This window comes from Chiloscyllium plagiosum, unplaced genomic scaffold, assembly GCF_037043375.1.
Source record: "Chiloscyllium plagiosum isolate Xiang-an unplaced genomic scaffold, Cpla_swu_hap1 HiC_scaffold_2, whole genome shotgun sequence".
NCBI lineage: Eukaryota > Metazoa > Chordata > Chondrichthyes > Orectolobiformes > Hemiscylliidae > Chiloscyllium > Chiloscyllium plagiosum.
Window position 1 is genome coordinate 72,486,009 of NW_028270140.1, and position 17,422 is coordinate 72,503,430.

Sequence of the window (17,422 nt, forward strand, 5' to 3'; positions counted from 1 at the left end):
CTCCTTTCCAGTCCAGGTCAAAGAAATACTGAAAGAAACAATCTAGCAGCGAAGACTGAACTCAAGCTTTTTGCTGCAGCAGAGAGAGCTATATCTATCAGCTCCAATGGCCAACTCCAAACCCCAACTAAAAGCCAAACTAAAACTCAGGACTGTGTGAGCCTGACTCTATCCACTCATGCTTCTTTTGTCTAATTTAGAAAAAAAAACACTGAAGGGAGCTCAAAGCTGTTTACCAACTGCTTCTGAAGTAAACATTCTGCAACCACTGTGGCAACACCTCTCTGCAAGAGAAACAGCACAGAACAAATCTTTTTTAAAGGCACAGTACCATCACAATACAGGCATTAGAGTTTTCAATGAGCTCAAGCATACAGAGGGTACAAGTTGGAAGACCGGTTTACAGACCCTTTGAATATTCAGATCTAAAGATCTAAGAGGAAACAAAATAGTTAAGTTGAGGCAGGGGTGCAGTTGGGTGGTTTTTAATGAGTGGAAAATATAAATGATAGCTGCTCTGTTTCTTTTGTTGATCGTGAACCATTTAAAATAATATGAATACTATCCTGTTCACTTCTCCAGGAGAAAGGTTCCATGGAACATTTTCCTGATTCTAAAAATGTTATCAAGTCATTTCAGGATACTTATTTGACCTTATGACTTCCTTCAATCCTGGTCTGATGCTCTTCACAGATAATGAGTCACTTCTTGTGTGAAGAATACTGATATTGTTATATCTCAGGTATGACCACTTCAGCCAGTATTCTAGTTTCATTTTTAATGACATTTTTATCTAGTTATTATATATATATATATATATATATATATATATATATATCTCATATCTCTGTCCCCTAATCACTCCCTGGTATGCACGTTTACTTCATGTTTGCAGATAAACACAAACAACACATATTCATTTGTGGAGTTTTGTATCTAGTATTCAAAATTGCTTTGAAAGTCAATAAAGCATTTCCAATAACCATATTTTCCATTATATTTAGAGGCATGTCACTTCTTTATTTTGATAGCCATTTAAATTAGATTTGAGAAGCTTAAAACAATACTTGATGGAAAGAACAGTGAGCCAAGAAAAAGTAGTCCAATATAAATAGGAAGTCCACGTTAACTGTCAACATAAAACAAATGACTACATCCAACATTTTTAAAAGAAACCACAACAAACCTCATTGGAGACATCCACCACCAAGTTATCATCACTCTTCTCTCCATCACTATCCTAAATATGAATACAAAGAAATAATACATAATCCTTTAAAAATTGCCAATACACATTAACTCCAAATGTACTCAGACAAGTGCTTAAATATATAGTAATGGAGGTAACAACCTATGCATGGATAAAAGTTAATTATATATCAGTAGACATTTTAAAACAGTTTAATTAATGACATAGCAGTCCCCATAATAGCCATGATGTTAGACTGTAATGATATAAAAACAGAAAGCTTTGAACTGAAGATGCAGCTTAGATACTCGTCTTTTACTTTCATAGGATTCTTAACAGCCAGGAGACAGAAAAGCCCTTTATCTTGGGTCGAATGCAGTTGGGCAATCTCTAACCAGTCCTCAGTTTATATGGTCCAACACAGCAAGGCTGAAAAATGGGGGGAAAAAAATCACACCATTTACAGTGTTAAATGCTCCCCTGAGCTTAAGTTGAAACATGCCATGTTGTTGGGGAAGGAGCTTCACTCTGATTTGAATAAATTCAGTATATGTACAGAATAACGTGGAATATAAAAGATTACAGCAACCCAGTAAGAAGTGTTATATTTGGTATAGTAAGCACATCTGTACTTATTTACCTTGCATCATAGCAGCCACCCTTTTGCTCTGTCACTGTTTTGGGAGCAAGACATTTCTAGATCAAATGCGCAACACCATAATATAATAAGAAGCATGTGACTCTCAGTTTAGTGTTCCTGATCTAATGTCTCTGAGGACTATACTGTTACACTCAGGAGGTGGCATAATTTAAGTGAGTTTTACATTTTCCCATGTCTGTTGGGACGAATGCTAATTCCTTTCTTCTTACATGAATAATTCAGCACTTTCAGAAAAACTCGTATTTTCAGAAAAGCAATCTACTACGAGACAGTTTATTGAAACAATCATACTGTTAGGGAAAAAAAAACTTAAGCATTATTTTCTCCTTCTTCCTCAATGGGGTGATTGTTTTTAGAAGCTGAAAATCATAATTCGTAAAAATACGAAATATAAAGACAAATAACTGAGAACAGATCCAAGATTTAATCAAAATTTGATTAGAAAAAGTCATGGCATGCCCATAATTTTGACTGTTACTCACATAACGATTTGCTAAATCCTTATCATCAGTCTTCTGCTTTTTACTATCTGTGGAATAATCATTTGAGTTTCTGTGCTTCTCTGCAGTTCTGAAACTGGCTGATGGTGACACTGAGGAGCTCTGAAACGACAAACATCAGCCTGTATTATATTCACTTTGAAAGAGGTATTAGTAAGAGATTAAAAACCAGTTAATGGAAAGATCCCAGTTATGCAAAGGACATCAGAAGTACAATTGTTGTCTCTGTTTAATTAGTCTAGTGGTCTAATATTAAGTACTAAGTATTAAGTAATATTAGTATCACATCTTACATCTAGTATCAAATAATATTAAGACTAATTAGTAGTCTAGATTTAACAAAATCACAATAGCACAGAGAAAACTGATGTGGGTTGAAGATGCAGGCTGACAAGTCCCAGGCTCTGATGGACTTCATCCTAGTGTCCTAAAAGAGATGGCTACTTAGGTAGAAAATGCTTTGACATTAATTTTCCAAAATTCAGCGGACTCTCAGAAGGCTCCACTGGACTGAAAAGTAGCAAACATAACTCCTCTAACCATGACCAAGCCAGATAGCTTCACATTTACCTTGGAAAGGTTTCAGGAGTGATCATTACATGGATTGCAGCTACACACATAGAAAAATTCAAGATAATCAGAAAGAGCCAGCATTCTTTTGTGAAACAGGAATCATGTTTAATCAACTTATCATATTTATTTAAAAGAAAGAGTAACATGGGCTGTGGATAAAGGGGAACCTGTAGACATGCTACACTTGGATATCCAGAAGGACTTTGACAAGATACCACATAAAAGGTTACTGTACAAGTAGGTATACGTGGTGTTGACAGTAGAATGATAGCTGGTATAAAACAGATAATTTACATAAATAAGTCTTTACTTGATTGTCAGAAAATATAGTCTTGCAAGGGCCTATGCTGGGTCCTTCAGTTTTTTATAATTTATCTCAATAACTTGCATGAGAACAGTGAAGACATGGTAGCTAAATTTGCAGATCAAACAAAGATTGATATGAAAGTCTATTCTAAGAAGGACACAAGGAAGTTGCAGATAGATATAAATAGGTTGAGTACATGGGCCAAAATGTGACAGGAGTATAATATGGGAAAATGTGAAGTTGCTCACACTGGCAGGAAGAATAAATGAGCGTTACTTAAAAGAGAATGATTGCTGATTTCAAACGTGCTGGGATTTAGGTGTTCTTGCGCTTGAATCACAACAAGTAATTAAGAAGGTTAATGGAATGTTATCTTTATCAGAAGCACAGCAAGTAGCAAAAATGAGGTGAGGTAGCTCTGTTAATAGAGGATATGATCAGTAAATAGGAAGAAATTATCTTGGTTCAGGGAATCAATTTGGAAAATAAGAAGTATCAGTGAAAAACTAATAATTGGTAGGAGCCATTTGTAGTTTCCCACTGAATGTAGATTTCTCCAGATTCCTCATTTCCTCTACCTTCACCTTATCTCAGTCCCAATCCCCGGATTCAGCACTGCCCTCTTAACCTGCAATCTTCTTCCCAACCTCTCTGCCCCCACCCCTTATCCAGCCTATCACCCTCACCCTCACCTCCTTCCACTGATCGCATTCCCAGCGCCCCTCCCCCAAATTCCCTCCCCTCCTATCCTTTATCTCAGCCCGCTTAGCACACCAGCCTCATTCCTGAAGTAAGAGAAAGTGAGGACTGCAGATGCTGGAGATCAAAGCTGAAAATGTGTTGCTGGAAAAGTGCAGCAGGTCAGGCAACATCCAAGGAGCAGGAGAATCGACGTTTCGGGCATGAGCCCTTCTTCAGGAAGTCTCGGGCTCATGCCCGAAACATCGATTCTCCTGCTCCTTGGATGCTGCCTGACCTGCTGCGCTTTTCCAGCAACACAATTTCAGCTCATTCCTGAAGAAGGGCTTATGCCCAAAATGTCGATTCTCCTGCTCCTCGGATGCTGCCTGGCGTGCTGTGTTTTTCCAGCACTAATTAAGGAATAGTAGTAATGCGTTATGGAACAGGATTAACTTATGACTGCCTCCAAAAAGCTTCCTTTAGATCAGGGTAAACATGAAATGACAGAATTTCACATTCAATTTGAAGGTGAGAAACTTGGGTCTGAAACAAGTGTGTCCAACTTCCCAAGTAAAACATTTAGAAGGATATGAAGACAGAGTTAGCTGAAATATAAGTGAAATATCAGTTATATGGTAAGATTGTAGAGAAGTAGTGGCAGACAATTAAGGAAATAGAGATGTACAGCATGGAAAAAGACCCTTCGGTCCAACCTGTCCATTCCGACAGATATCCCAACCCAATCTAGTCCCAATCTTGCTAATTATATATTCCATTGAGAAATAAAGATTGTAATGATTAGGTGTAATTTTAATATGCTACCACACTGAAGGAAAAGGTATACATTGCTGCAAAGATTAGTGGCAGCCACAAGACTGCAAAACTTGAGAAAAGGAACAAAAGATGACTAAACTAATATTAAAGGGGGAGAAATTGGAGAGCATAAAATAAAATTTCTTAGTCAGTGAAACATTTTACAAGCATATGTCAGAGAAAAGCATAACTAAATTAAGCATTGGTTTCCTTAGAGGGTGAGACTGCAGAATTAATAAGGACAAACAAGGATATGGCAGCGTATTTGAACAGGTATTTTTATCTGTTGTCATAACAGAAGACACACAAAAAAAGCATCTCAAGGGTAATAGAAAACCAGGGGTCAAAAATGAGGGAGGAATTTGGAACAAGCAGCATCACTAGAAAATAGTGCCCTTGAAGGTCTGTATTCTAGGGTCTTAAAAGAACTGGCTGCAAAGGTAGTCAATTTACTGGTTGTAATCTTCCTACATTCCCTACATTCTCAAAAGGTTCTACTGTATTGCAAAAATGTAAATGACATTAGTCAAAAAAGGAGGGTGACAAAACACAGGAGGCTCTGTGCTACTCACTCTAACAGCTGTCACTGGGAAAACACTTGGATCGCTTAAGTATGTACAGGAGCACATTGAGGAAAGCATAATGTCAGAAAGCGGAGTCAACAGAGTTCTGTGAAAGAGAAATTGTGTTTGACAAAATTTATTGAGTTCTTTGAGGATGCATAAGCAGGGACAGAAAAGGGAAATCAGTCAATGTAATGTATTTAGGTCTTTAAAAAAATCAGCTGCCACATAAAAGGTTTCTGTACAAGAGCTCCTCGTGTTGGGAGTAATATTATATTAGACTGGAGGATTGACTAACAGGAAATGAGAGTACTGGGTTCAACGAGATATTTTCAGGTTAGCAAATTGGAACTAAATGGGACCTCAAGTGTTTACTTTTTTTTATTATTAGTTTTGTGGGATGTGGGTGTCACTGGCTGGCCAGTATTTATTGCCCGTCCCTAGTTGCCCTTGAGAAGGTGGTGCTGAGCTGCTTTTTCTTGAACTGCCGCAGTCCACCTGTTTTGGTTGACCTACAATGCTGATAGGGAGAGAATTCCATGATTTTGACCCAGACAGTGAAGCAATGGCAATACATTTCAAATATATTTCAGTGTGGTGAGTAGCTTGAGGAGGACTTGAAGGTGGCGGTGTTTCCATGTATCTGTTGTTCTTGTCCTTCTAGATGGAAGTGGATAGAACATAGAAAAATACACCACAGAGCAGGTCCTTTGGCCAATGATGTTGTGCTGAGGGTTAATCCTAATGTGGTCCAGTTTCTTCCCACAGTCCAAACATGTGCAGGTTAGGTGGATTGGCTATGCTAAATTGCCATAGCATTCAAGGATGTGCAGATTAGGTGTATTAGCCATGGGAAATGCAGGCTTACGGAGTAAGGTAGAGGGATTGGATCTAGGTGGGATGCTCATCAGAATGTCGTTGTGGATTTGATGGGCCAAATAGCTTGCTTCCACTCTGCAGGGATTCTATGATTCAAGCAGGCTGCTTTGTCCTGGATGGAGTCAAGGTTCTTGAGTAATGTTGTAGCTGCACCCATCCAAACAAGTGGGAAGTATTCCATCACACTCCTGACTTCTGACTTGTGCCTTGTGGATAGTGGACAAACTTTGGGGAGTCAGGATATGAGTTCATCACAGCAGTATTCCTTGCCTCTGACCTGTTCTTGTCATCACTGTGTTTATGTGGTGAGTCCAGTTAAGGTTCTACATGAGTGACTTAGATTAAGGAATTGACTGTGTTGTAGCAAAATTTGCCTGATGAAATAAAGTTTGGTTGGAAAACAAATTATGAGGAGGATACAAAAACAAATCTGTATGGAGATAAAAGTGGGACATGTGGGGTCAAAAAAAAAGGTGAGTGGAATATAATGTGGAAAAATGAGAGCTGGTCCACTTTGACAGAGAAAGTAGACTAGCAAAAGACTAGTCTACTTTCTATTAAATAGAGAGAGACTGCAGAATGCTGCCATATAGAGGGATCTGGATGTCCATGTAGATGAATCACAAAAATATTTGCATGCAGGTATAACAAGTAATTAGGAAGCAAATCAAATGTTGTCCTTCATTGCAGGCAGGATGGAGTATAAAAGTAGAAAAGATCTATTACAGCTATACAAGGTATTGGTGGCACCTACAGAATTTTCAGTCTTGATCTCCTTAATTAAGACGAGACACTCTTGCATTTAAAACAGTTCAGAGAATGTTCCATAGGGACATTCCTCAGATGGAGAGGATTATTTTATCAGGAAAGATTGAGCAGGTTAGTCCAATACTCATTGCAGTTTAGAAAAATGCGAAGAAATCTTGTTAAAACATATGAGTTTTTTAAGATTCTGAGGTGGTTTCACTAGATTGATGTAGAGAGGCTATTTCTTTCATGCAAATGGGTTGGAGGGCAAGGGTAGTGAGATCCAGACCTAGGGATCACTTTTTAAAAGTAAATGGTCTCTCATTTAAGATTAGGAGGAATTTCTTCTCTGAAAGGAGCATTAGACTTTGGAATTGTTCCACATGTGGTGGTTAAGGCTGGTTCATTTCATATATTAAATGCTGAGGAACAAGGCTTTGATCAACAAGGGAGTCAATGGGGGACAGGTAAGAAATTGAATTAAGGCCACAATCAGATCAGTCACGATTTTCTTCAATAGTAGAGGAGGCTTGATGGACTAGATTAACCACTGTTACTCTTATTTCTGATTATCTCTTTAAATTCCTCCAGTCTTACAATCCCAAATTCAATCTCCCATTGTCCGTGGCTCATTTTGGAAATTATGACCGCCTTCCCACAACTCCATTGCCTCACCATTGGCAGCCAAGTCTTCTGCTTGTAGAGGAGCACACAACCAAAAATTCAATCACTAAACACCTTCGAACCTTCTTCAAAGATTGCATTGCAACCTGCCTCTGTGACTGAGCTTTTGGTCACACTTTTGTTAGGCAATTTGTTTCCACGGTCTTTTTTCTTAGAAGGAAAGATATACTTTTGTGAAAATTGCTTTTCTCAAAGGTGCTCTCTAAATAGAAGGACCTATTGCTTTAAAAAATGTCCAGCAGCAAAATCCAAAGCATATAAATAATGATACATGAGGAAAAGCCATACCATTCTATTCTTATCTTGTCATTCAGAACATTTGATATGGCTATTCTTTCCACACAGTACAGAATCTATTCAGTTGGTCTTCTAACAACAAGAACATTGGAATTTCTTTATTAAATGTAAATTCCAAGACAAATGCGACCATGAAATTGGAGGAGTTTTAAAAAATATTTAAACTTTGACAGTCGTATTGAAGGCAAAGAGCAATATGAGTCAAGCATTGAGCAGTTGAGAAGTTCTTTGCAGTATAAAACAAAATTAATGTTTTAAATTTGAATATTGTATACCTAGATTGTACGAATTATTGGAGTAAACCTGATATTCAAATTACTTTGGTTTTATTACCATGCCAAAAACATAACGCATGCAAATCTACAACAGTTTGCCGAGAGGTGCGAGGGAGGAGCGAAGGACTTCTGGGAAGGTTTTAAGTGGGCGAGATTGGAATACATTCTGGGGAAGGTGGGACCTGTACATAAAGGATGGGTTGCATCTGAACTGGAGGGGCACAAATGTCCTGGGTGATCGTGTGATTCGGGAGAGTTGAAACTGGTTTGGCAGGGAGATGGGAATAAGAGCCACATGTCTGAGAGGGGGTCAGTTGCAGACGGGGCAGTGACAGGATGTATTGAATCTATCAGGAAGGTTTATCATGCAATGAAACAAAGGGATCGGTTAAAGTGTGTCTGCTTTAATGCAAGGAGTGTCTGAAATAAGAGTGACGAACTTAGAGCATGGATCAGTACTTGGGGCTACGATGTTGTGGCCATAACGGAGACGTGAGTTTCACAGGGGTAGGAATGGTTGCTTGATGTTCCAGGGTTTAGAATGTTTTAAAAAAAAGAAGGGTAGAAAAAGAGGAGGGGGTGTAGCATTGCTGAACAGAGAGTGCATCACAGCTACAGAAACGAGGAAGATTTGTCTATTGAGTCAGTATGAGTGGAAGTTAGGAACAGCAAGGGAACAGCCACCACATTGGGAGTTTTCTACAGACCACCTAATAGCAGTAGAGAGATCGAAGAACTCATAGGCGGGTAGATTCTGGAAAAATGCAGAAGTAGCAGGGTTGTTGTTATGAGTGATTTCAACTTTCCCAATATCGAATGGAACCTCCTAAGTGCAGATGGTTTGGATGGAGCTGTTTTTGTCAGGTGTGCTCAGGAGGGTTTCCTTACTCAGTATGTAGACAGACGGACGAGGGGAGAGGCCATTTTGGATTTGGTGCTCAGCAACGAGCCAGGACAGGTGTCAGATCTCGCGGTGGGAGAACACTTTGGCAACAGTGATCACAACTGCCTCACATTTAGCATAGCCTTGGAGAGTGAAAGGAGCAGTTACCGAGGGAAGATATTTAATTGGGGAAAAGGAAATTATGACGCTATCAGACAGGAGTTGGGAAGTACAGACTGGGAGCAATTGTTCCACAGAAAGGGCACAGTAGACATGTGGAGACTATTTAAGGAGCAGTTGTTGCGAGTGATGCATGAATTTGTTCCTCTGAGACAGATAAGAAGGGGTAAAGTTAAGGAACCTTGGATAACGGCAACAGGGGAACTTCTTGTCAAAAGGAAGAAGGCAGCTTACGTAAGGTGGAGGAAGTAGGGATCTAGCATAGCTTTAGAGGATTACAGGCTTGCTAGAAAGGAGCTCAGAAATGGACTGAGGAGAGCCAGGAGGGGAACAAAAAAGGCAAGAAGGATTAGGGAGAACCCAAAGGCATTTTACTCATACGTGAGGAATAAGAGAATCATCAAGGAGAAGGTAGGGCCGATCAGGGATAGCGGAGGGAACTTGTGCGTGGAGTCTGAGCAGATAGGGGAAGCCCTAGATGTGTTTTTTGCTTCGGTTTTCACTAAGGAAAGGGAACTTGTCGTAAACTAAATCTATGAGGAGCTGGGATACAGTCTTGACCAGATCAAGATTGATGAAGTTGATGTGCTAGAAATTTTGGAAAATATTAAGATTGATAAATCTCCAGGGCCAGACCAGATTTATCCTAGGCTGCTCCAGGAAGCAAGAAAGGAGGTTGCTAAGCCGCTGGCAAGGATATTTGCCTCCTCACTCTCCTCGTACCGGAGGATTGGAAGGAGGCAAATATTGTTCCTCTTTTCAAGAAGGGTAATAGGGAAATCCCTGGCAATTACAGACCAGTCAGTCTTACGTTTGTGGTCAACAAAGTTTTGGAAAGAATTCTGAGGGATAGGTTTTATGACTATTTGGAAAAGCATAGTATGATTAAAGGCAGTCAGCATGGCTTTGTGAGGGGCAGGTCATGCCTCACAAATCTTATTGAGTTCTTTGAGGAGGTGACATGACAAGGTTGATGAAGATCAGGCAGTGGATGTGGTGCATATGGACTTCAGAAAGGCATTTGATAAGGTTCCCCATGGTAGGGTCATTCATAAAATCAGGAAGTATGGGATATAGGGAGATTTGGCTATCTGGATTCAGAATTGGCTGACTGATAGAAGGCAGAGAGTGGTTGTAGATGGTAGGTATTCTGCCTGGAGGTCAGTGTTGAGTGGGGTCACACAGGTTCTGTTCTTGGGCCTCTGCTCTTTGTAGTTTTTATAAATGATTTGGATGAGGAGGTTGAGGGGTGGGTTAGTAAATTTGCAGATGACACAAAGGTTGGAGGTGTCGTCGATAGTATAGAGGGCTACTGCAGGCTGCAGCACGACATAGACAGGATGCAGACAGGGCTGAGAAATGGCAGATGGAGTTCAACCTGGATAAATGCAAAGTGATGCATTTTGGAAGGTCGAACTCGAATGCTGAATATAGGATTAAAGACAGGATTCTTGGCAGTGTGGAGGCACAGAGGGATGTGTGTGTGCAAGTACATAGATCCCTCAAAGTGGCCACCCAAGGTTGTTAAGAAAGCATATGGTGTGTTTTGGCTTTCATTAACAGGGTTTAAGAGCCGCAAGGTTTAGCTACAGCTCTACAAGTCCCTGATGAGACCACACTTGGAATATTGTATCCAGTTCTGGTCACCCTATTATAGGAAAGATACAGAGGCTTTGGAGAGGGTGCAAAGAAGGTTTAACAGAATGCTGCCTGGAATGGATGGCTTGCCTTATGAAGAAAGGTTGAATAAGCTTGGACTTTTCTCTCTGGAGAGAAGGAAGAAGAGACGAGACCTGATCGAGGTATACAAGATAATGACTGGAATAGATAGAGCCAATAGCCAGAGACTTTTCCCCAGGGCAGGATTGACTGGTAAGAGGAGTCATAGTTTGAAGATATTAGGAGGAAGGTATAAAGGAGATGTCAGAGGTAGGTTCTTTACGCAGAGAGTTGTGAATGCATGGAATGCGTTGCCAGCTGTGGTGGTGGAAGCAGAGTCATTAGGGACATTTAAGCGACTGCTGGACAATTACATGGATAGCAGTGAGTTGAGGAGCGTGTAGGTTAAGTTACTATATTTTACATTAGGATTAACCTCAGCACAACTTCATGGGCCAAAGGGCCTGTTCTGTGCTGTACTTTTCTATGACTTCTATGAGTTCATTAACTTTCAAGTGCTGATTGTTTGCAATACACAACCAGACAGAAAATGAATGACTTGCAAGCAATATGTCACTAACCTGCATTAAGATATAGAAACTAACATTATTTCTATCAGCAAGCTTGATTTATGTCAATGTTTTGTAATACTGTTCATTAACATTCACAAAAAATCTCAATTTAATTTTCCTGCAATTGATATTCAAACTCCTGAATTGTGCAAGGATGAAAGTAAAAATCACTGCCACAGTGGTCACGCTAAAGCGAGAAAAGGAAGAGACTAATTTGGTTTTCGTTAATTTAGTTTATGACAGGAACAGCATTATTTCACCTGGACCCTTTCCTTTAGATGCAGTGTTTTCAGAGATACAAACTGCTTTCAACCACGAAACATAAAAGAAAATATCCTGAATAGCTCAACAGGCTTCATAATTTTGTGTTTAGTTTTCACGTCAAAAAATTCTACTAGCTTAAGATTTATCCTGACCTTTTGACCTTTCCTTTGTTCTCATTTGTACCTAACAACAACTTCACAAAATAAAGAACTATCTTAAACACAGGTTAATGTGCAACACTGCACACCCACAATTATCTGTCCAGCTGTCGATATATGTTTAGCCTGTACTTGATGAGAACACTGTCAATAGAAAGCAGAAACCCAATAGTAGGTCAAAACTGTCAGCACAAAACCTTTTCAACAGGAAATGTAGCATTCTGGTGTCTGTTGCTTCTGTAAACATACAGGACAATTTAGTCATACAGTGTGTTTGTTTAGTGGTTTGCGTTCTTTGATCCATGAAGCAATGCCTTCTTAAAATATTTCCTGTGGCCTGACTGCTTAAACTGAATACTGATGGACTATATAATGTGGGTTTCTTGCCACCAAAGCAGAGGTGGAGCACAAAATAGGCTTATGCCTTTCATTTTATTTTTACCATCAACAGCATCTAAATAATAAAGCATTCATTACTTGAAATTATTTTTAACTGTAATTTATTTATAAAAGACTGCTAATAAAGTTATTTGAAAATAATCAAAAGAGTATTTTTGAGAGACAAAGAGATTGAAAGAAAACAACTTTATAAAATTAATTAATATATGGACACTAACATCTAAAGTATATTATTAGCTGGATTTTGTGGTTAGCAGTAAAGGCATGCACAGATTACCTTTACAGAAGTTGCCCACAAAGATCTAGTGATTTTTATGATGTAGACTTTCTCTTTTCTAACAAGTTTAAACGTAGCAACACGTCAAAGGATTCTCCAGACATGGAGCTGCAGGGTGAGTAGACAATTCACGCTGAAGTATTCTCACAAATAGCAATTGGGGTGTTTTACATTTTCTGATAGCAAAATAAATGATTATGATTGGATTAAGAATAAAAAATATTGAAATACCAACAAACAAAGTAGTCACCAGGCTGGTAATCTGGAAGTTCAGATTAATGCTCTGGAATTAAGACGATATATGGTATACTTGCCTTTAATAGCCGAGACAGAGTTTAAGAGCAGGGAGGTGATGGTGGAAAGGTTTAAAATGTTGGCCAGGCCACAGATAGAGTATGGTGTACAGTTCTGAAATCCACATTACACGAGAGATCTGATGGCATTGGAGTGGGTGCAGAGGAGATTTACCAGGATGTTGCCTGAGCTGGAGAGATTTATTATGAAGAGAGTTTTGATAGACTGGAGGTTGTTTTCCTTGGGGCAGAGGAGATTGAGTGGGACATGTTTAAGACTGATAAAAGTTTGAGGGGCATAGTTTGAGTAAACAGTACGAACCTTTCCCCTAGGCAGAGGGATCAATGACCAGAGGAATAGATTTAAGGTAAGGAGCAGGAGGGTTAGAGGGGAATTCCTTTTTCACTCAGAGTGGTGGAACACATTGCCTATCAGCATGGTAACGGCAGAAACCCTCATAGCATTTAAGTAGCATTTAGATATGTGTTTGAAATACCATGACATACAAGGCTATGGCCCAAGTGCCGGAAAACGGGATCAGAATTACTTGGGTGGCCAGAACAAATTCAATGTGCTAAAGGGCCTTTTTATGTGCTGTAGACATCTATGATTGTGACTCCATAATCCTCTTTAGACTGTCTCCAATAAAAATATATGTTCCTTATATAAAAGGGCGTAAAACTGCAGGATTCCAGTAGTGGTCCAACTAGTGCTTTGCACAGGTTTAGCAAAAGCTGCCTACTTTTATATTCCATTCTTTTTGAAATAAAGGCCAACATTTCATTTGCCTTCCCTATTTGTTACCTCCTCAAAGAGCTCCATTAAATTTGTCAAGCACAGTTTCCCCTTCATGAAGGTGTGCTGACTCTGCTTAATCATATTATGTATCTCTAAATGCTCTGCTATTACATTCCTAATAATAGATTCTAACATTCTGCCCAATAACAGATGTTAAGCTAACTGGCCTCTAGCTTCCTGTTGTCTACTTTGCTTTTCAAACAGAGGTGTAGCATTGGCAGTTTTCAAATCTTCTGGAACACTTCCAGAATCTAAGGATTCATGCAAGATTAATACCAGTGCATTCACTATCTCAGTAGCTACTTTTGATAATATCCTAGGGAGAAGCCCATCAAGTTTAGGGGAACTATCAGTCTCTAGCCCTATTAGGTACCCTATCACGTTTTCTTTGGTGATAGTTATTGTGCTTATTCCAGTCCTCCTTTTGTCCCTTGATTATTAAGTAATTTTGGAATGCAATTAGTGTCTTCTACTGTGAAATGCTGATGCTTCACATTGGAGACGTTGCAATTCTATCAATCGACCATCCCAGTAAGTGCAATGCTCGCATACAAGAGAAGATCAAGAGTGAGCATGTTGATATTGAAAATAACAGCATAATCTTGTCAACATACATACTGTGTAGTTCTGTTACATGAGTATATTTGGACCCATTATATCTGAAACCTTCTCTAAAAAGATGCCTATATAAAACTGCAACAGGAGAGGAACTGAATCCCAAATACACAGGAACTAAATTATTCCCCAAGCTAGTGCCAAACATGAATATTGTTCAGTTCACTCAGCAAACGAATCTCAGGAAATAGCTATGTTCAGAACATGGTGTGGATGATATTTTTTCCAGGCAGCAGGTTTTGCTCTGTCAGTCAAGATTTGCTCCAGCAACATTTGCACAGAATTACAGATAATATTCCTGGATGCGAATGTTTTGCCGATGACATTGAGGTCATGCATAAAACTAGAGAAATTCACATGGAAATCTACATTTGCTAATAGCAGCATCTCGTCATGAAAGACATATCTTCAACAGCAATTAGAATAAGGTGATCATAGGTCAGATCAACTTTTTTGGCTTTATCTATGTATATTATGCAGTTTTTCCTGACCAGGCAAATTGCAGGTGCAGATCACATGTCTACTCACCAAGACAAAGAAAACTTACAGAGAGCTCAGATTTATTACCTTCCTCATATCATACAAACCAAATTTGGCAAGCATCAGCAATTGGAAATCTCTTAAGGAGGCATACAATTTGCATAGCAGGAGGATCAACATATCCCTCCGGGTGCTCTGGTTTCCTCCCACAGTCCAAAGATGTGCAGGTCAGGTGAATTGGCTATTCCAAATTGCCCATAGTGTTAGGTGCAATAGTCAGAGGGAAATGGGTCTGGGTGGGTTAATCTTCGGAGAGGCAGTGTGGACTTGTTGGGCCAAAGGGCCTGTTTCCTCACTGTAGGGAATCTAATCTAATCCGATCTAATCCAAAAATTACTTTCTATTCACTATCTCACAATTCCACATGTATTGTATTAATAAACATTTCACCATTGAAACCAATCACAAACCATTTGAAAAATATTGGCATAAACCACTGACACTGCAACAAATTCCAGTAAAAATAATTGTGCCAATATGGCTTACAGTTACCAGCAGAGATCATATTTGGAAAGCAAATTAAGACTACCCTGCCATGCCATACTATGTCCAAGTTCTCGCACATAAATACAAATTTAAATGCAAAACCAGGAAGAATGGTGATTGTGCATGACTTACTTGCAGATGCGGGAGTGCCTAATCTGCATTAAGGACTGAAGGTCAGAGTCACACATCCTACATAGGAAATATGATTGCCTGCAAAGGTAGCTGACATGTGCAGTGAGCCAAGATCCTACAAAGTCATGACACTGAATGGAGCAACATAAAGGAAAAACAAAAGCCAACTCAGGGAACTATACAATACAAAAGACACACAAAATAAGGTTGGACAATAAAAGTGTGGGAAGACCATCAAGACAGCAACATACTAACAAGTGAAGACTCCATTACATCTCTTGGGTCAAGAACGGTTAAGTGTGAAGTCTAAATCTCTGGAAGGTCATACTATTACAAGATCCAGAAAGATTATCAAACCACTTATACATTACATGTTTAGACTCAACCTCTTAAATTTTCAAACTTTAACTTCTGTGGAAATCGCTTTGCAACAACCATATTGTATTATTTTCTGAGTGCATGTAAGTATATCTTCGAAAAATGGGGACTTCTTTAAGGGCGATGTTGCCTTAAGATATGCTAATGAGCCAAGGACCAAGATTTAAGCCACATTACCAACTGCCATGAGTAGTTCTGGCTGAAGCAAGCTAGGACTTGGTGTGCACAGTTATCTGCAACTGCAAGTTGTAGTCTAACCTCTCACCTTTACAAGTAAGCTGAATCAACACTACTCAATCTGTGTTACTGATTACAGAAAACATAGCAGCCACCCATTGGTTGATTAATCAGTTTTCCTTAGTCAAAAAACACATTGACTTGGATCCCATTTATCACCGTCTTGAGAAAAAGAACAGGAACTAGATTACCACAGGAAATAACATCAGCAACCCAAGGAAACCTAAACACAAATAGAAAGCGGGCCATGTCACCAATGCTTCATCTGGAGGCTCACTGATGATGTTACCTAGTATGGTGACAAAATGTCTGAAAACAAACCTCCCAACTCAGTGAGCAAACCCACATCCAGAACCTCAACCTGAACTACAAATCTTAAAACTTGCTAACTATTTGAGATTCTTCAGATACTGAAGAATCCATGCTCAAATTCAGCAAGATCTGGATGATAGACTTGGGCTTGTAAGTGGAAAATAACATTAATGTCACACAGTGCCAGGCAATGACCATGTTCAACAATGTAAACTTAAAATGGTGGAAAAAAACTCAACAGATCTGGCAGCATCGGTGGAACGAAATCAAAGTTAATGCTACGAGTCCTGGGGAGAATATTCCGAGTAGGGCATTTTTCTGACATGCTACCCACTAGAATAAAAGCAGCCACAGGTGCATACATGGCAATTTGGGCCATGTTCCCCATTTTTTAAACATTTTCAACTTTCTCCAGCCTGTCACTCAGAGTGGGTGGGGAGGATTATTATCTAGGTCCATGAGTACACAGATTTTGTGCATTAGAAGGAAGTTACCAGAATAGGAAAGTTTAAACAAACAGTCTCTCATCCACATCTTGGCTGAACTGTAATGTGCAGGAGCACTGAGTACAGGCAAGGGAATTATAAACTAGGAAAACTGACAGCACATCGGAAAGTCAGCCATCAGCATATTTAAAGTGCCCTAATATTACCTAACCTGCAAACTAACTATCAGGATGGGTAAACTAGGATTTTTATAGCAGAACTATTCACTTTAAACACAATTGGTTTTGATAACAAATAATATTAAATTAAACTAATGTTTTATTTTCAAGTCACAGACCCATAATCTGCTTCAGATTGCAACACTAGTTTTAAGAAAAATCACCATAAAATAAAGACTTAACTGAATTGCAATAATTCCTTGCTGAGGTCCAATAACCTGTAATTAGGACAGCCCGTCCTAAGTTTCTAACCGTACATCTCATCTTAAATCAAACTACCAGCCCTCAATTATATGTCTCACTGTATACCTGCACAGAAAATTATCACTTAATTATATTCGCAATTGTCAGTTGAGAACAGTTGGCATTGATTGAGGACAGCCTGACGAGATCATAATACACTGT

General features: G+C 39.2%; 1 protein-coding gene across 11 annotated transcripts in view; it reads right to left on the minus strand.

Annotated features, from left to right (window-relative positions):
* The window catches only part of LOC122561155 (transducin-like enhancer protein 4), a 221,979-nt gene that overhangs the window by 41,713 nt on the left and 162,844 nt on the right, over window positions 1–17,422 (minus strand). For all 11 annotated transcript variants that reach the window (XM_043712657.2, XM_043712648.2, XM_043712664.2 and 8 more), the window contains 2 exons: window positions 2,333–2,452; window positions 1,187–1,240 (listed from right to left, as the gene is read on the minus strand). In XM_043712657.2, coding sequence (XP_043568592.1) covers window positions 1,187–1,240; window positions 2,333–2,452 — 174 coding nt within the window. The remainder of the gene's footprint in view (window positions 1–1,186; window positions 1,241–2,332; window positions 2,453–17,422) is intronic.